This window comes from Jaculus jaculus, chromosome 8, assembly GCF_020740685.1.
Source record: "Jaculus jaculus isolate mJacJac1 chromosome 8, mJacJac1.mat.Y.cur, whole genome shotgun sequence".
Lineage (NCBI taxonomy): Eukaryota > Metazoa > Chordata > Mammalia > Rodentia > Dipodidae > Jaculus > Jaculus jaculus.
In genome coordinates, this window is record NC_059109.1 from 47,116,952 (window position 1) to 47,138,017 (window position 21,066).

General features: G+C 44.3%; 1 protein-coding gene across 1 annotated transcript in view; it reads left to right on the forward strand.

Moving 5' to 3' along the window:
- LOC101605134 overlaps positions 1-17,152 on the forward strand; it is a gene marked incomplete at its 5' end in the record, with an annotated part of 194,604 nt that extends 177,452 nt beyond the window's left edge. The window contains one exon of the mRNA XM_045156986.1: positions 15,869-17,152. Within this exon, the coding sequence (XP_045012921.1) occupies positions 15,869-16,253 (385 nt within the window). The remainder of the gene's footprint in view (positions 1-15,868) is intronic.
- Between the last annotated feature and the right edge of the window lie 3,914 nt (positions 17,153-21,066).

Genomic DNA, 21,066 nt, shown 5'->3' on the forward strand with positions numbered 1-21,066 from the left:
GCTTCAACCCACCCCACTCTAGTTCTCTGACCTGGGACAATGGGAAATAAACAAACCTCAAAGGATGAAAGGGCAGCCAGACCTTTTGACAGATACTTGTAATCTTAGCACTTGGAAGGTGGAGGTAGAATTGTGCATTTGAGACCAGCCTGGACTATATGGAGAAGTTCAGGCTAGCCTGTGCTACACAGTGAAATCCTGTCTCTAAAACAACAATACAAAGAGCTAAGTGAGCTCTAGATACATCTGCTTTGCTGAAGAACCCCCAAATGATGCTGGGGTTATCAAGTCCAGAGTACTTCCTTACGTACAATGCAGCCAACAAGGAAAGGAACACCATCAGCTCAAGTTGGTCATCATGGCCACCCAGACATTGGCTCAGGAGAACACTGCATGGTGGTCAGAGTCATTCCAAATACTTCCTCTTGGGGTGCTTCTGAAGTAAAAGTCTTAATATGCAAAGTACCTGCCGTGGAAGCAGTACCTCATAAACATCTATCCATTCTTCTGCTTTTCTCTGCCCCTCCAAGGCAGCTTCCTAACCACTCTCACCTTGGTCCCCAACTAACTTGCCCAACCTTCTAGATACAGCTGCCAGCCTCAGTAAATCACATAGCACTGCTGGAGTGTGAAGCTTGAACCTCAGCTCTTGTTCACCCCCAAATTCAATTAAAACAGTAATGTCTGATTTTGTTTGCTGAATTTTTTATCTTTGCTAGATAGTTTGTTTAGTCACATCTGGCCTTGCTTCTGTACCTGTGGTAAGTCTGTGCCTTTACTGACTATGGCTAGACTCTCAGCCAGGTTTGGCTGGGACATAGGGATGATGCGGCCCTGCTCCATGTGTCTCATGCTCCAGCAGGATAGCCTGGGCTTGTTCTTATGGCAGAAGGAGAATCTCCCAGAGCAAGCAGCTTTGTGAGGTCTCTTGAAACATAGTCTTGGGACTTGCACAATGTGGGTTCCATTATCCTTTTGCCCAAAGTGTATCACAAGGCCTGCCCAGAGTCATAGACACTGGGACTATGAAATTAAAAGGCAATGACATGGGCTGGAGAGATGGCTTAGCAGTTAAGTGCTTGCCTGTGAAGCCTAAGGACCCCGGTTCTAGGCTCGGTTCCCCAGGTCCCAGGTTAGCCAGATGCACAAGGGGGCGCACGCGTCTGGAGTTCGTTTGCAGAGGCTGGAAGCCCTGGCGTGCCCATTCTCTCTCTCTCCCTCTATCTGTCTTTCTCTCTGTGTCTGTCGCTCTCAAATAAATAAATAATTTTAAAAAAACATTTATAAAAAGGCAATGACATGAATATAGGAGACCATTAATCATGAATCAGCCTTCCACAAAACTTAAATATTTGGGGGCCTCTGCATCCTACTTTCCCATGCTGGGCACACATGGCTCCTGACAGGCCTACTAAGGCCCACTTTGCACTTTGCTATATGTCCTACTGAAGCTCCAAGCATCACAGGTAATTTGGGTCCTTTTTTTTGGGAAGTGGGGGATTATAAATTCTTTTCCTACAAGTAGTCTTCCTGAGTGAACCCTCTGGAGTTATAATAATGCAAACTCTGCAGGAGTATGCACTTGGAATTTTATTATTTCAACAATACATGACTCATTGTTCAAATGATTCCAGTGGAGTCTCTCCTCCTCCTCTGCAATTCTCTCCTTCCTTGCACCTTGGAAACCATAGTTTTCTTCACATTTCCTCGTGCTTTTGCTCTACTTCTCCATGTAGCTTCCTTCTTTATGCACCTACATTGGCTCTTCCTAGAAGCAGACCTTGATACAAAGGGTTGATGTAGGTGGTCTGTTTGGGAGATGTAGTGGTTTGATTCAGGTGTCCCCCATAAACTTAGGTGTTCTGAATGCTACATTTCCAGCTGATGGAGATTTGGGAATTAACACCTCCAGGAGGCAGTGTATTGTTGGGGGCGGGCTTATGGGTGTTATAGCCAGTTTCCCCTTGTCGGTGTTTGGCACACTCTCCTCCTATTGCTGTGGTCCACCTTATGTTGGCTAGGGGGTGATTCCACACTCTGCTTATGTCATTATTTTCCCCTGCCATTGTGGAGCTTCCCCCTTGAGACTGTAAGCCAAAATAAATCTCTTTTGTTTCCCCACAAGCTGCCCTTGGTTGAGTGATTTCTGTCAGCAATGGGAATCTGACTGCAGTAGGATCTTTGGACACATTTGGAGAGAAGTGGAGAGGTGAGATGATTAAGCAAGGGAAGCCAGCACAGAGGACATTAGTGAGACAGCCCTTGCTGTGGGCAACTGGAGCTCAGCTCATTGGGACTTGACTAAGAGCTATCATGGAACACACTTGAGTTGTTCCATGAAGGGTCTAAAAGGCTAGGATAGTGTTCTATGACCTCATCCATCTTAGTGAAGGGTGGTTATGCTGCCATTTCTGACCTGTACCAAGTTCAACCTGAGGGCAAACCCTTGGATAGTGTCTTAATCCATCATAGCTGTTATAACAAATATCTGAAGCTGAGTTAATTTGTAAAGAAGTTTATGTTGTTCATTATTCTGGTGGCTAAACAGTCTGGCATCTGGTGAGCTCTGCTCCCACTTCCTTGGTGGCATCACGGCATGGCATAAAAATGGAAAGGGAAACAGCCAAGGTAGCCACATGTGGGAGACCACATGGTGGGACAGAGACAGGGCAAGGCTGCTCAACCTTGAAGGAAACATTTCTCTCCTACCTGCCCCCCAAGCCAGGCATTCCTTGTACAGTCTTAGTCTTGGTGAGTGATGTCACCACCTGCTGATCCTGTCAAGGGACAAGTGTGATGCGTCATCTCTGTGTCCTGTGATTAGTCTTCCTGCCTCCCATGTCCACCGAAACAACTAGTTCTTCACAGCGAATGCAATCTCAGGTGGTTGTGGCAATGTTTGTTCCGCTGTGCTGACTGAAGACAGAAAACTGGTTTGAAGAGACAGAAGGGAAGCTAGAATGGACATGTTTTAAGATATGAATCTCTAAAACCTGCAGTCTTTCTCTCATTCCCATGGGTGGTTCAGGTAGGGCTGGCTCACCTCTAACAGGAAGAAGGCACAACCAAAGAGCTCTGGGCCTCTGGCTACAGTGATGATTGGTTTGGGCCTGGGCACATTACCCAGGCCTGGCCCATCAGAGCAGCCCAGCCCCTGGTTACAGGATTCCCAGTCATTAGACCAGGAGCTCAAAGAGGGCATAGGGTTGTGTTGGTTCCTTTGTGTCCTGAGACTTAGTGACACTTGGTGTCTTTTTGTTGAATAAATGAGTACAGAACATTATTTAACAAACCTGAATACTTGACATTAAAATAATTAATGTACTGTGTACTTCAAAAATATTTTGTCATCTAAGTAGGTTAAATATGTTCCATGAATGTTTTTAAAAATTACCACTTTCACTATTAATAAAACTTTATAGCAAATGGTCAGCTCTGCAAAGACAGATTTGGCAGTCATTTCTAAGAGTAGAATCCCAAATTCAGGAGACTTACCCATATTTAGACAGAGTAGAATAGGACTCTGGGGTGTCGCTTGTATATGTGCTCTTTTTAAGGAAATGTAATCAGGATCATTTGCTAATTACATTAGGTTATTCCTTAATCCTTTTAGTCCTGGGTGAATCCCAGAAATAATAGACCTTGACATCATGGAAAAATGAACTTTCCATTACTGCCTAGCAGTGCCTCTTTCTTTTTTCACTCTCTTTGTCTCTCGTGGATGTACATGAAAGAATTATACAGTAACTATTCTGTGTTCCTAAAACAGTCAATATTATAAAGATTAGAAGAGACTCGGGGATTGCTCGAGATTAGAAGACTAGACAGAGCTGTGGCAACTAAATGGAATCACCAGTTTGAGTTAGGCCTTTCCCTGAAAAAAAATATTTCTTTCTTTCCTTTTTATACACAGCCTATTGTTGAGACAAGTAGCACATGTGGAATGCAAACTGTAGATTAAACAGCAAGCATCCAACCAATGCTAAAGACCATGTGGTCATGGAAAGAGGCTCTTCTTGCTCTGAGGAAATACACATGGAACTGATCAGGGGCAAGTGACAGATTAGGTATGACCTACTCTCAATAAGACAAGTTAGTGATAAGGCACACGTGACAGATGTCAAACCTGGACTACTCTGTATAGAAGACACACAAGAGCCAGTGTACTATGCTTACAAACTTTTCTGCTCATTTGCTATGATTTCAGAATGAAGAAAATTAGAAATTGCCTTTGGATTCATTAAATAAATGTTGATAAACCCAAAGAATTACATACTTGGCAGCCATGATAAGAAATGTGCTTTATTAGCATGGAAACAGTCTCGTGATATGTAATTGTGTGAAGAAAGCCAATTGCAGTGTGATTTCAGTTTCATTGGGGTAATATGAGTTTTTCTTTAAAATGCCTGAAAAGACATGCATCAAAAATGTTAATTTGGCGCAATAGGACTAGCTCAGCATGCTGATAATACCAGCCCTGTGAAGGCGGAGACAGGTGGATTACTAGGGCTGACTGACCAGCTAGTCTAGCCTCCTTGGTGAGTTCCAGGCCAGTGAGAGAAAAAAGAAAAAAAAAGTAAATGGCACCTGAGGTTATTCTGTGGCACACACGTGTGCATGCACACATGTGTGTGCACACACACATGAGCATGGATACACACAAATGCTAATTCTGGTTACTTCTTAGTTGTGCCATAAAGGAGAATTTAAATCTTTTTTTTTCATCTGTATTTTCCACTTACTCTACAGTGTGCATGAATTCATTGTATGACAGTTAATTACTTAAAAATTGGGAAGAAAAAAGTAACAGGAAAGTTTTGTTTTTACAATTCTTTTTATTAACAACTTCCATAATTATAAAAAATATGCCATGGTAATAACCTCCCTCCCCTCCACTTTCCCCTTTGAAACTCCATTCTCCACCATACCCCCTCCCCATCTCAATCAGTCTTTCTTTTACTTTTAATGTCATGATCTTTTCCTCCTCTTATGATGGTCTTAGGCAGGTAGTGTCAGGACATGGATAACCAGGCCATTTTGTGTCTGGAGGGAGCATGTGTATGGAGTCCTGCCCTTCCTTTGGCTCTTACATTCTTTCTGCCACCTCTTCCGCATAGACCCTGAGCCTTGGAAGGTGTGATAGAGCACTGTGGCCATTTCCTTCCATCATCGTGATACCTTCTAAATTGTCCCAAGGTCACTGCTATCTGAAAAAAGAAGATTCTCTACCAAAAGTGAGAGTAGCATTAATATAAAGGTGGGAACATTAACAGAAGTGCTTACTGAGCAGTTTGATAAGCATAGTATATACATTTAGTTAGACAGCAGCAGATGCTACACCCCTAAGGCTCATGACTACCCCTGTTTTAAGTTTTCAGTATCAGGGATGTATTCCCTCCCATGGAGCAGGTCTCCAGTCCAATTACAGGGTAGTTGGTTTCCCCCATAACAGATGTGCCACTATTGCACCCGTTGGGCCATTTGGCCTGGCTGGTCAAATGTAAGGCTTGCAGTATCCACACTGAGTATCTTCGCTGGTGATTTCTCTTTCTCCCATTGAATTGCATGCAGAATGGCTTCTTCCAGCTTTCTGTCAGCTGGTCTACATGGAGGAGGTTATCAGCTCAATTCCAGCAGGATTTCTCAGTGGCCTTGCAGCCTAAGTGTGTGGAGTCTTCAACAATGGGGTATTATCATCTATTCCTGGTGGGAAACCAAGGGCCTTGGCAATGGCCTATAATGTTTTTGGGGGCATCAGGAACCTCCCTGGCCAACAACTCACTGGAATATATCCCATCCCTGGCACTGAAAATTTTCTAGCAATGACCTATGGCACCTGATTATTCCATTGTCCAAAAAAGTAGGATTACATATAATTTATTTATATCCTCTTAGATTTTGATTAGCTGTCCCTCCACCTTTCCTTTACTCAATCTCTTCCCCAGACCTCATTTTGGGCCTTTTCATCCCCATTAATCTATTCTTCCACTTACATATATACAATACCATCCTATTAAGTACCCCCTCCCTTCCTTTCTCTTCTCTTTATATCTATTTTCTAGCTTACTGGCCTCTGCTACTGAGTTTTTTCCTTCTCATGCAGAAGCCCAATCATCTGTAGCTACGATCCACATATAAGAGAGAACATGCGATGCTTGGCTTTCTGAGCCTGGGTTACCTCACTCAGTATAATCCTTTCCAGATCCATCCATTTTCCTGCAAATTTCATAACTTCATTTTTCTTTACCGCTGAGTAGAACTCCATTGTATAAATGTGCCACATCTTCATTATCCACTCATCAGTTGAGGGACATCTAGGCTGGTTCCATTTCCCAGCTATTATGAATTGAGCAGCAATAAACATGGTAGAGCACGTACTTCTAAGGAAATGAGAAGAGTCCTTAGGATATATGCCTAGGAGTGCTATAGCTGGGTCATATGGTAGATCAATTTTTAGATGTCTTAGAAACCTCCACACTGATTTCCACAATGACTGGACCAGACTGCATTCCAACCAACAGTGTAGAAGGGTTCCTCTTTTTCTACATCCTCACCAGCATTTATGATCATTTGTTTTCATGATGGTAGCCAATCTGACAGGAGTGAGATGGAATCCCAATGTAGTTTTAATCTGCATTTCTCTGATGACTAGTGATGTAGAACATTTTTTTAGATGCTCATACGCCATTCGTATTTCTTCTTTTGAGAACTCTCTAGTTGCATAGCTCATTTTTTAATTGGCTGTAATAGGAAAGTTTTAAAGATACCTAAATGCATGAGAAGATGTAGAGATCCTCTGAACTGTGGCACCTGCCTTATTTAGTTACTTCTTGGGGTACAGGCTGCTGGTTCTTCAACTCAAACATTACCCTGTGGTAATTAAACAGACAAAGAAACAAAAATGCTACTCTTCGTACAGGCTAGGTCATCTACCTCTCTAGTTTTGCCTTATGAGGGTAAAAGACTTCAGCCAGTTGTATTTGTTACACTGGGATCCTAAACCATTTAGGTGTATTAAGCCTTTTCTGCCAGGTGGCATTCAGAGTAGGGTTTGGGACTGCTGTACCTTTCCACACATGCCCACCACTATTGCCTGGGTGCAGCACTTTAGGGACCTGGCTCATTGCTGTGGCATGGAAAGCATTGCCCAAACTCATCTTAGCTTCTCATTTCTTTACTGGTGGGTCCCAAGAATGATGATCAGATCCCTGCTTTGCTTAATTTGGGGGTTATCCAGCTGCTTGGTAATCATTGCTCAGAGATGCTGCCACTGAAGTCCATCATGTGGAGAGGAGCTACAGCAAGGCAAAGACACAGCTCTTGTGCTTGGGGTCGAAGCTTCTGTGTGCCATAGCCTCTTTCGTCTTTCATGGCAGATTCTGTTTCTTTTTAATATTTTATTTATTCATTAATTTGAGGGAGAGAGAGACAGATAAAGAAAATGGGCACACCAAGGCCTCCAGCCACTGCAATCAAACTCCAGACACATGTGGCCCCTTGTGCATCTGGCTTACGTGGGTGGGTACAAGGGAATCGAGCCCAGGTCCCTAGGCTTCAGAGGCATGCGCCTTAACTGCTAAGCCTAGATTCTGCTCTAGATTCTGCTCTAGCCCAGATTCTGTTTCTTGATGTCTGAAAAAAATCAGATCACCATCTACCACGTTCATTCTTGAAGATTGCATTTTCCTGTTAATTGAGCATTATGTCCAGTCTTCTTATTTTTACTCAAAACATTTTTATTACTTTGTTTTGTATCCTTTTTTTTTTTTTTTTTGTCTTGAACATTTCATCCAATCCTGTGACATTCAGCTTCTGAACAGATTTGGATTTCTTCCTTTGCTTGTTATAGATTGAGCCTCTTGAAACATGTTGGATTTCCTCATCATTTTGATACTGATTTATCCAAATGAACTTCCTGTGAGAACACTATTGCAAAGCAATTGTCTAGCTCTGAGAAAAGATGATTTTCATTATCTTCATCTTCTCCTCACACTTTGGGACCCCATTACACGTGCACCAAAAAATGCAGTAGCTACTGTCTACAACCAACTGGGTCTGAACACTTTCCTAATGTGAATGATGGCTAGCTTATTCTATTAGCTTCTTATGTTTAGAGCTAGGCAACACGGTTTAGAAACATCATTTTTATTTTTATATTGGTATTTTGCCAAGTGGCAAGATAAACATAACATGGGCTGAAGGCTTATTAGATATTTTCTCAATCTCACATCTTGCTAGAATTTAGGTCTAAGAAATTTTTCTTGTTACCTAGCATATCATTTGTCCTGAAAATAGAGCCAGAATGTGCTAAAAAGCAACATGAAACTAATCAAAGAGGGAACTCAGTACACTTCAGATCATGGCTGCTAAAAATATGAGACTGTCAGAAAGTGTTGCCTCCACTTCCATCTTTGCTTATGTGCATTTCGAATGCGTTTATTTATCTATGTGGTCATTTCCCCTAGGTTTGGAAGAACATTCATCTTGAAGTACTTAAAAATACTAGACCTAAAATTCAGCCCATGAAAAGGGGCCATGAGCCCAGGCGTAGTCAGGCGGGAGGAGGGGCCAGAAGCCGAGCGTAACGCGTGTGCTGTATGTTTATACTGGGGGTGCTGTGGTTTCCTCTGTGGCCTCAGAGACCCAAAGGAGGTGGTAGAGGCACATGCTCTTGCCATAGTGCTGCTGCTGTCAACGCTGACCTGCAGGGAGCCGGCCAGCAAAGGCCCAGCTCCCCTTTGCAGACCTCTGGAAGCCATGCTTCCTCCTCCACCGTTACTGCCCGTCGACTCAGTGGTCTGCATTCACCTTGCCTTCACCACTACATTTGCTAGAGTGCTGGTCTTGAACTGCAAACACAAATGTGCCACCTCCTTCCTCCATTCTGTCAAGATAAAAACACCTTTTGTATACGATTGGGTCCCGCCTCCCTTTCCCAACTCCTCCAACCCCATCCTTCCTGCCTGCCTTGTGGTCTTGTCACACAGCCGCATCTGCCTCCTGTGTCCTCCAGTCCTCTCTGCTGCACTTCACCCTGTCTCCTGCCAGAGCAGGCTCCTTCATTGTGGCATCCCACACAACCACATATCACTTTCCTGCAAATGCGCACTCAGTTTGTAATGAAGTATTTGCCCAAATCATCCCATTTGATTAGTGTGAGACCCACTAATGAAGAAACCCTGTGGTAGCACCAGCACCAGCCTCCCGGGTATGGTTAAACTGGTGAAACATGAACGTTTTAAGTTGTGTTATCAGTTCCTGCTGAGGAGGTCTTAGCATAAATTGGTTATGCTTGAATCATTGCCACCAAGGGACCTAGGCTTGTCTTGAGCAAGTTCCTGTTATGCTGATGCAGTGGATGTTTGTTAAATTCTGTGATATTTACTATGCACATTAGTTGCTTAAACTTCCTATAGCTCAACTGCTGGCCCTGTCTTCTCTTCCCTTTGAAACATCCTCCAGCTCTCCCTGAAAGTACTTAGAGTTTAACAGGGGCTGCGGAGGTGGCTCAGTGGGAGAGCACTGGCCTAGTATGTGCAGCACGGCTCTTGTTCAAAGCCAGACCTAATGACCGGAAGCTGTGAGCTCCTAGTCTAGCTCCCATGATGCATTAGTATACATGGCTAACGGAGGGGCTGGTATGCCGTTAGTCTTCCTGGGCTCTGTAGACCCAAATTATTCCGTGATGGCAGATCCACATAGGCTTGATAAAGGATAAATTATTTACACAGAGCCACATGTACTACATCCTTAGGTGTCAATTCACCTTAATCTCTTGAGGCTGCTGGATCTTCAGCTGCTGTGAGATGCTCCCTGAAGACTCAGCCCTGTCCTGGGTTCCTGCTGCCAAGCCTGTCTCTAGTTGAGGGAGAGGGACTTCCTGCTAGTCTGCTGTTCTGGTATTCATTCCAGGTAACTGAACACAAGCTGTAGCCTGTCCTATGCTAGTTATAGCAAGTACATAAATAGACACACTCTTCTAAAAGGTGTAGCAATGCTATCTGCCTGCTGGCCTCCCACCTGACAGGCACTTTCTCTTCTAATCTCTGTAGGTGGCAGGGCTGGGTCCTCGCACAAGCCAGAGTGAGGCCACGAGTTCAACTCAGGGATCCAGGCAGAGCCTAGTTATAAATCCACGGGCACTTGAGTGAGAGGGAAAATAGTGAGACTGAGCCAGATAGTTTGAGTGGGGACTATTCTCAGGGTAGCATGGTGGGCAGTGCCCATCTTTGTGAACAGTGAATACCCAAGAGACTCGTGGGTCCTCAAGCTGGAGCTGAGGCTGAGTCTTGCAGGGAGGAGGTAAAGAAGGCTCACTTAAGGGGCTTCCCTTTTCTAGCCTAGCAACTGAGCAGCTTACTTCCTTGTCTGGGCTATTTCCTTACCTGAGGGGAACCCTAGAGGAGAAGGTGTTGTATTAGCCACGTGCCTCACAGTCCTTCGCAGCTTCTGGCAAGGCTGCCTACAGCCCTCCTTGCCTGGCAGGGTGCCTGGCATCTGCACATTGCACGGGCCCCACTGTTAGGTTCTGATCCAACATCAGGATTGAGGCCTCCAGTGCTAGATGATTCCCAAGTGTACTTACAACTCAGACCTTCCTTTATTCCGAAGTTTACCAAGTCAGGGATAAAAATAGCAGAGAAGGGGGGGTGGGGCTGGAGAGATGGCTTAGCAGTTAAGCGCTTGCCTGTGAAGCTTAAGGACCCCGGTTCGAGGCTCGATTCCCCAGGACCCACATTAGCCAGATGCACAAGGGGTGCACGTGTCTGGAGTTTGTTTGCAGTGGCTGGAGGCCCTGGAGCGCCCATTCTCTCTCTACCGCCCCCTCTCTGTTGCTCTCAACTAAATAAACAAATTAAATAAACAAAAAAATTAAAGAAAAAAAGCAGAGAAGGGGAGAGCTGGGAAGATGGCTCAGCCAGTGAGGTGTATGAGCCTGTAATCCCAGCACTGAGGAGGTAGAGATAGAAAACCCCTTAGGGCAGGCTGGCTAGCTAGGCTACTGTAATTGGCAAGCCCTGGGTTCAGCAAGAGACCATATCTAAAAATGTAAGGCTGGGAGTAATTGAGGCAGACACCCAACATTGATCTCTGGCCTCCATCTGCATACACATGTATTCCCATACACATGTGAACATGCATACTTACATGCACACACATCACACACACACATGTATAAATGCTCAAGAAACAAAATGCATGGCGATAAGCATTCACTTTACATGAATCAAACACTTATAGTCACTTGTTGTAACCCAAGAAGGCATTAACTGGGAGCTTTTTTGAAGGAAGTTTTCTATATGGAGTCTGAATCTCTGGGCTCAAGTTCAAGCCCTTCTACATTCCAAACCAGTATCTCCTTCTCCCATGGTTTGATTACCAATTAACCCAGAGATTAGAGATTACCAATTAACCCAGCTCAGGAACTTGAAAGACAAACCCATGTTGGCCACACATGCGTTTGCCCAGTACAGTTCAGAAGTATGAATATGGGCTGGATATGGGTTAGCAGTTGAGTATCAGACTGGGTGCCGGCATCCTCCTCCCCACAGACCCACCTCACCGGATTATTTACAGCCAACTCCAACGCTCTGCGTTACCTGCCTGTTTCCTGACTCTAGATATAACTGTGGCAGTCAACTTCTACCTCCAGCCAAACCTGTCTTCTGAGCTCCAGACCCACATATCCAAATGCCTCCTGGGATGAGCTCGTTTGTGTGCTCAGTGGAAGCCTGGCAGCACCGCGTGTATGAACATGAGCCAGTCATAGGCCTCCCACTGCCGACCCTTCTGCCCTCCCCATGCCTCAGCTCAGCCTCTTCAGCACGGTCCTTCCTCGCCTGTGTGCTCCAAGCCTCTCTACCATTCCCTCCTGCCACAAGTGGACTGCAGAAAGCCTTGTCTGGGGGTCATCCTGGCTCCTTCCTCGGGTCCACTCATTCTGTCCACAGACCTATACTTCTCTCTTCAAGTCAGCCAGGTGGTTTTCAGCCCTGCTCTTGTCCTGCTCCAAGCCACTGTCGTCTTTGCTGGGACTATGAAGACACTTAACTGCTTTTCCCGCAGACATTGTTATCGCCAGTGGAGCCTGTGCCATCCGAAGCCACTGATCATTTTACTAACAAATTCCCATCTTGCCTCCCCTTTGCAGGCATGTGCCGGCTTCCTATTGCCCAGGAGAAAATCCAAACTCTCTAATGTAAAACCCCTTCTGGGTCTGGATTTTGCCTTCGATCCACTCCTGCAGCCTGTGTTCCAGCCCCTGAAACTTCTGTTGTCTCCACAACAGCTCTTCTTTCCATGACCTCTGGGCTTTCCTCTGTGATCTTTCTCTCAAAAGACATTCCCTCCTCGTGTTCACTTGGGTAGCTGCTGCATTTGTTTTCATATGTCCTTTTAAGCTGTCACTTCTCTGATGCCTGAGACTTGTCGGAGGCCCTGTACTCTCTCTGGAATTGCATCCAGCATTGATTCCTCTGGAGGCCGATGCTACAGGTATCAGGGGAACATGGCTCTCTTGCTTTTCCGCCACACTCTCTGCTTGTCTAGCACATGCTGGAGATATAGTAGGTATCCAAATAATATTTGTTGAGGAAAGGAAGAAAAGATGTGGAGAAGAAGGACAGAGTGGAAGGGAAATCACTATCTTTCCTCTCTTCTATGACCAAAAGGGAGCATCATGCAAGGGAGAGGTAAAAGCTGACGGATTCCCAACTGTAGGAGAACTTCTGAAATAGATTCTCTCATGCACAAAGACATATCTTCAATGTATTAGTTGGCTTCATAGTACTGTAACCAAATAGCTGGGATAACTTGCAAAGAAAAAAAAAAAAGGTTAATTGCTCATAGTTTTAGAGGGTCCTGTTCGTGGTCCTTTTGTTTTGGGCCCCTGGCAATGGTGGAACCATGGGTAAGAAAAAGCCACTTACCACAAAACAGCCAGGCAACAGAAAGAAGAGGAAGAGACCAGGGTCTCCCAATTCCCTTGAGGGTATACCTCCCGTGACTTAAAGACCTCCCACTAGGTCCTAACTCATAAGGGTTCTGTCCCCTCCCAGTAGTTCCTCCCTGGAATCAAGCCTTTAAGCCTTGGGCCTTTGGGAAGTGCATACACAAACACAGCGCTCAGCATCTAACAGAAAGTGATAGAGGTTGTTGAGTGAGTGAATCCAACCCAAGAACTTCTTCACCTAGACTACAACCCATGTTACAGCCAGAAAAACTGGCTTTGCTTTTGTAATACAATTTGAACAGTTAACTTTTAAAAAAATCCATATACAAACTTAGGAAAAAGTAAGACTTAAAATGAAAGCAACAGTGAAAACAATTCTCACTGGGAGCCCTATTGTTTCCAGTCCAGTCAGACTGGCATCTGAATTTGCAAACGTGGCACATATTATCCAAGTGTGTATGACACTGTTCCAAAGGCACAGGAACACTTGAACAAAATGCCTCATCCACTGCCTAAAATGCAGATTTTTGTTCTTCTAGGAATTTGGAATGGGGCAAAGAATGTGAACTTGCATCAGTAGAGCCAGGAGTTTGGATCGAAGCCCAGTATTTGTAACATGCAAAACTTGGGAAACGTATTCAAACTCTTTGATTTACTTTCTTCTCTATAAAATCCAGGAAGCACGTGCTGCCTTGTTGGTTGACTTGAAAACTGAATAGAAAATGTTAGATACCTCATACAGGCCTGTCACATCCTAGGTGCTCAATGGACAGCTTTGTCCAAATGTACTGCGTTTCAGTTATTTAAAAGCATTGTGGCTGGGCTCACCCAGCAAACAAGGAGCTAGCTCATGAAATATTACTCTCCGGGAGGTAAGAGGCTCCGATTCTTTACTGACCACACCTGCAACAGAGAGGCTCTGGGAATGACATGGGAGCATGTGATTCTCGCTGGATCTTAGGGACAGCTTCCGCCTTCCTCCGCTAGGCCCTGGTTGTGGTGTCCCAGCTCTGACTGCGCTGTATTAGACTACCCCGGTATTTGGACATTGTGGTTAGTCATGAGGGCAGCCCTTCCTCAGCAGGATCCATACCCTTATCCATGAGACCCCAGAGAACTCTTTCAGTTGTCCCTTCCACCCTGTGAGAACCCATCAAGGCTGTTTGTGAAACAGGACATGAACCCTTCCCGGACCCCAGTCTGCTGGGGTCTCTGTTTTAGATACTCCAGCTCCAGAGCTGTGAGAAGTAAATATCTATGTTTATAAGCCACTTGGGCGGTGGTGCTAAACACGCTGAAACACCTCTCACAGTGTTCAGGATGCCCAAGGGAGAGCAGGGGCAGAGCCAGCATGGGCCAAAGGAGCCTCGTTTGCCCAGCCCACTCACCATTGGAGTGATTTTTTCCCCCTTTTAAAATGAAATTCACATACCTCAACAAGGAGGGGCCAATGGGAAGGGGTAGGTCACGGGTGAGCCTAATAATGGTACCAAACTGCCTGTACTTGCAGAATAGAAAACTAATTAAAAAAATAAAATGAAATGAAATTCACTCTTTCTTTTAAAAGATCATTTTCTTACCTCAAAAAAAAATCATGCTTACTTTAAAATATTCATACAAGTAAAAGATAAAAAAGAATTCTATTATCCTACTGCCATATCATTACTGAGAACACTTTGTAGTTTATTTGAAAAATTTTTTTAAGTAAATAATTTTATTCATTTATATGCAAGGGGAGAGAGAGAGAGAGAGAGAGAGAGAGAGAGAGAGAGAGAGAGAGAGAGAGCAGGAAGACAGAGAGAATGGTCACACCAAGGCCTCCAGCTGCTGCAAATGAACTCCAGATGCATGAGACATTTTGTGCATGGGGCTTTATATGGGGATGGGGAATCAAACTTGGATCATTAGCCTTTGTAGGCAGTGCCTTAACTGTCCCTTAATCATGAAGTCATCCCTCCAGGCCCCCAATTTTCTTTTTGTAGGCCATCTATACATAAACTAAGATTTTTCTTATGCAACAATGAGGGCACATGGTATACTTTCCACTGTTCTGTAACTTGATCTTGGTAGTTGGACAGCTTTCCATTGAAGTAAGTGAGCATGTCACATGTTGCCTTGGGTGACATTGGTGGGCAGCAAAGGTAGGTCGCAGTGCCTTCTCTGACTGGAAATGTGGAGCCTGCTTCTGTCACTCCCCGCCATCCCCAGCGAACAATGCTTCCATGAACACCTTTGTAGTCAAACCTTTACATAACCCATAATTATTTCTTACAATGAATCTTCACATTCAATCTTCATTAAAAAAAAAAAAGCCCACAATAAGACAAAGGTAATGAAAATGTTTAAATACAAATGGGTCTCTTGTAGAGAGGAGGGAGGGGCTGGCTTAAACATGATGCTTTTTATTTCCTATTCTGTCTGACCTCCAAGTTTATCTCAAGTGTCATTCATTTGTAGTCAACAAACAAGAAGTAAATGAGCTACAGCCCCTGTTCATAGAGATTAGAGTCTAGCAACAGAGATAAGGGATTCAGTAACTTGTACCTAATAAATGAGATTTCCCGCTGACTCCTCATGACAAAGAAAAGATGGGCATAATTCTATTAAAGTAGCTCCTATTTAATGATAACTTAGCATGTCTAGGAGCTGTTGGAATAGTAAATGGTGAGCATTCATCCTTGAGTTCTTGAGTTAGCCTGTGAAGTCAATACTATGGTCATAAGCATTACATTGTTGTAGAAACTGAGGTACAGTGAAGTTAGATAACTTGCCCAAAGGAATACAGGTAGGTGACAGAACTGGGATTGAATTGAGGCTCTTTGGGGCTAAGGCCCTGAGCTGCTGAAGCACACTGCCTTTGGGGTACGGGACAGTGTCCTGGTGACCTGGAGTAAGCACTGTGATTTCACCTCCTAGGTACTGTGGCCTGCAAACCAGCTTGCTGACGTCCCCCATAGTGGGGTTCATGGTGACCAATCAGTGCAGCTACCACACACCTATTGGCTTCCCTCAGATCCCAGTGGCTGCCCTGGCTGTGGAGAAAGTGGGGCGCTCCAGCGTGCATTACCGACTGGCTCTCTTTCCACCGAAACTCTCCAAGGAGCCGCCTTCAGTAGATTGCTGTGACCTCAGTGACGGATTTTTCCTTGGCCACCCCAGGTTGGCAGAGTTTGACACTTTGGCCTGTACCACAGGCTCCTCAGTCCATGTCTTTGTGAATCCAGCCACCAGCAAGCCAGCAGAACTTCCTGAAGATTTCAGGAGAGGACTTCAAAAGCTAATGAGGCCAGCCTCAGTGTGATTTATGCAACATGGAATGTCCTAAAAGAAAATTTTGATTATTCTCTGTGCAACTTAATTCTTTAGCATATATATCTGTCCAGACAATGACTATCAGTCCCTTGAAAGTATTTTTAAAATATTTTTGTTTATTTACTTGCAAAAAGAGAAAATGGGCATGCTAGGGCCTCTAGCTGCTGTAAATGAATTCCAGAAGTATGCACCACTTTGTGCATCTGGCTCTACATGGATACTGGGAAATCAAACCAGGGTCTTTAGTCTTTGCAGGCAAGTGCCTTAACTGCTGAGCCATCTCTCCCTAGCTCCCTTAACAGTTTTTTATAGGAGAATCATCTAACTCCATTCATGATGTCTTATCAGCCATGGGCCAAGTTTTTTTTTTTTATCCAGCATTCCTCTCAGAGTTGAGGCAGATACCATTCTAACTTCTCTTTAAGAAAAAAGGGAAATGAAGTTTGCAGAGTAAAGCCATAGCCTCAGGGAAGCCAACCAGGTTTCCTACCTCCAACCCGATATCCTTCCTGACCACACAGCTCTCAGCCCAGACCGGCCTGTGGTCATGGAGGTGTTTCCACACGTGAGCTATGTGTTACTTACTACCAGCAGATCAGTGCTGGCTTCTCTAGACCCATGTCACTTTTCTTTGCCAATATCTTACCAGCTAGGCTGAATACTTCTCGTTGATATGGGTTCATTAATCTGTTATGTCCATTCATTAATTGTCCTCAACTTCTTTTAGTAAGTAGACACTGGCCCTTAACCCCTATTTTTTAATGTGAGCTTTAGTGCCAGAAAAATCACCTTTCTTTCATATGTTTAAAACAACAACCCTCTATCAGTCACTAGTGTCATGGAGTGATGCCAACAAGTAAATGAATAAAGTGAATCTTTGGGGCTGAACTGTGTGAAGACCATACTTTGGTGTGATAATAGCAATGGTTAGCTTTGCGCTTAGTGCTGACCATACAACATGCTTTGTGGCCATGACCTTAACAGATACCTGTGAGTATTCAAGCAGAGGGGCTTGTCACCATTTTTCAGATGAGAATGGAGAGGCTTTAAAGGTAATGACTGGAGGATAAGCAAGGGGTTCTAGTCCAAGGTAGGTCTGTCTCTGCCTCAAACTGATAGGGCAAATTGTAGGGTCAGTCTCTGAGGCTACCTCTTCATCTGGAAAGCAAGACCCCTCCGATCTTTTCCAGTTGGATATGGAATGCTTTGTAAATATGTGCAGACTCTCAAGTGTGCTAGGGAATTGAGTTCCAAATCCCTGCCACATATACATATAGTCTTGGTGTACCCATACAATGCATGATACGAACAAAGGCCAAGTGTCAACTAAGTCCATTTGATTTTGCCTAGATGCATTTTGAGGATTTAAAAGTACTTCCTGTAATAATTCGAAGATGGGGGAAGTCCGGAAGCCTGGGTTGTGCAGCACTGATCTACCCGACCTCTGGCACTCGACTGGTTGAGATAGGTCAGTGGGAAACAGTTGTGACGTCTGTGCATTACCTCAGTGCTGCAGGGACTTGCCCATGTGTCATTTCCCCTTGCTACACCATCACTGGCCATTGGGTATGGTGACGATGATGGTTGTTGTTATCCCACTCGGCAGTAAGGACATGTTCAAGAGGAGCGTAACCTGCAGGGACGTCTCGTCACAATCAGAGTCTCAGAGTCTTGAGTTTTTGTGTTGCAGCAGCTGCGAAGCACTGTGGTGATCAGAGTGGTGGTTTCACTGGGAGGTTCTTAAATCAGAGGCAATGTAATGGGATGACTAAGAAATTGGGGGACTGTCCCTTGCAAGACCTGGATTTTATCCTGTACCTGCCTTCGAAGCTGAGGCACTACATGTCTTAGTTTACCCAGGACAGTCTTGGTTGTCCCAATATCACAGCAGGCCCTCCTCTGTGGACTCTTTTAAGGTAGGCGCAAACAAAAAAAAACAAATAAGCAAAAAACAGTTGATGGGTCACTCTACCATCTGCTGGTTCCTTCTGTCCCTTCTACAAGAGTATTGATCCTCTGACCTAATCACGTCCTAAAATCCCTCCTATTAATGCCATCACATTTGGTCTTAGGCTCCAGTTTATAAATTTTAGAGGGACATGTTTAAACCAAAGCAGCTGTGAAGACATACCAGCTTGAAGGATCAAACTGGGTCCGCCCTGCAGGCTAGTCTGAGGAACGAAAAGTCACACACCTGACACTGCCTGACCTTCAGAAGACCTACCTGGAGGGAGCTCACCAAGGTTCTGGAAGAGGTTTGAGGTCATTTGGGCATGGATTCTGGAGTCCTGTGGAGGCTTGGCATGTAGTCTAGAAGGGGTGACACTGGGTCTGGTTCAGCAAACATCCTTAGCCCATTGACTCTTCAACCCCCATGGAGAAGCAGAGCAAGAAGATTGGAATGGCTCGCTCTAAATCCCAAAGTGGGCAGGGAAGGTGGCCCAGGACTGGGAGATACTGATTAAAACTTTCCCCTTTCAAGCCAGGCATGGTGGTGCACACCTTTAGTCCCAGCACTCAGGAAGCAGAGGTAGGAGAATCACCATGAGTTCAAGGCCACCCTGAGACTACATAGTGAATTCTTGGTCAGCCTGGACTAGAGTGAGACCCTACCTCGAAAAAACAAAACAAAACAAAAAAACCTAAAACAAAACTTTCCCCTTTCACTGGTAAATGTGTCCTGACCTGGACAATTATATAGTCATCCTTGTTTATGAGGTGTGTGGCTTTGGACATTATTACCTTTTGTAATTCTTTGATTTGCAAAATGGGGGAAATGGTGCTGTAATGACCACAGGCCCTGCGCAGCAGAGTGGCAATTCCCTGGTCTCTGGGCCAGAGGCATGAGTGGCCTGAGTCACTTTCATGGGGCAGCATTCTCTTGCTGTGATTGGCTCTCTCGTAGATACGGCAGGACATGGAAAAGCGCTCCTGAGCCCCCACAACATTGCTGTGTTGCTGCCATGAACAACTGCCTAGGCCGCAGCTGGCTGTGGAAAAACAAAATCTAGGGCTGTTTGTCACCACAGCATAAAATCAGTTTTCCATCTTTGTCATAAATATCAACTTCATAGGGAAGTTCTGACGTTAGCACAAGAAAGGTCTAGGTATTGTCACCATGCCTGGGAGACAATCCCAGGAGAACTGAAATGCCACGTGGACTACTACACAAGCCCTTCCAAGTTACATTCATCTTCTGGGATGTGCTTGTGTGGTGAATCAGACTCTTCTATTTTTATGTGAGAAAAGTTTAGTGGTTAGGAAGATAGAAGAGGTACTGGGATGCATTAGGCCTCCTGTGTCCCCTGGAATTCATCAGAATTGACAGTGGGGGTGGTTTCTTTAGAAACAACCTCAGGTTTGGGCAAATCTCACAATTTTAAGTGCTGCTTACATACTCTTTCCGATGCTACATTTTTCATGCTTCAGTGTGAGCCAAAGTTGTGGATATTACGACCTCATTGGATTTTAGTGTGAAATTCCAGCACTATAAACGTGTTTTAAAACTACAGAAAGCAAGCCAAATCTCAACTGCATGTTCTTGGAGGAAACTGGGATGTTTTTAGCAAGGTGACTAAATAAACCTAGAGAGGTTTCAAAACAAATTGTCAGTCAATGGCCAATTCTCTCTCCTAGATGTTGTAGCCGGGCAGCTAACAAGTCGCCCCCGTGCTGGTTACCGGGCACTCCTGATCAGCCAGGACTTGCGTGATTGCTGACAACTCACCAACTGCAATAATCCAGGCAGGTGAAGAGGACCTTCAGATACTGCAGATTTTCTAACTACCTTTTCTTACACTCGAATTCATTTGAAAACCTATAGTAAGAGATGAGGCACAAAATGTGCATTCAGGTTTTGCTTAGACAGAATATGGCTCCTAGCAATTAATGCTTTCAGTCACATTAAGCATTAAGTAATGCCTTGTGACATCACAGTATTTCTCATTACAAATCAATTTTGTAGTGTTTGTTTATAATAAGATTTGAAATGTTACCTAGAAACAAAATATGTTTTTCTTGACACAGTCAGACCTTATTAGAAATCTAAGGTTTTACAAATCACCATGTTAACAGTTATATCCCCTGGCTAAGGATTTTTTTTTCCTTTTTCTTCAAATAGTGTTAAATTCAGCCCCAGAAGCTCAAGTGTCTTTGAGTATTATTCTTCCTATGTGCATTGACTTGAAAATAAAAACTTAATGCTCCAAATATACCTAGTGCCCAACTATATACAGCTTCGTAAATCAGCCAATATTCTCTTTAGCGGGGAAAAATAACGTGAGTACCCTGTAAAAGTATTATGCTTATAATCAGGTTATACAATATCATTTTCTCAGTTTTGATTGTTTAGCACAGTCATACACACTGCACTTCAGAGACGGAGGCAGCAATCAGGGGTTGAACTGAAGAAGGTCAACCTGAGCTTAGTGAGAGAGAAACAAAGAGAGAAGCATTAGCTTATCTCTAGCTAAGAGGAGTTATTCTCATTTTCAAACCACATCATGTTGAGAAAAACAGAGGAAACACATGAGAATCAGAGACATAAAGCAGGACAATGTCATGCTAAATCAGAGATCTTTGGAGCCAGAAACACCTAGATTTGTGTTCTGACCTTGAAACAGTATATGAAATCCTGTGCAAGGTGCTAAAGCGGATGTTAGCTATTTATTTTAATAAATAAGTTTTCTTCCTGATGAATATTCCCTTTGATGGAACTTAACCAATTTCTGGGCTGGGGAGGTAGCTCAGTGGGTAAAGTGCTTACCATGCAAGTCTGATGACCTGGGTTCACATTCCCAGCA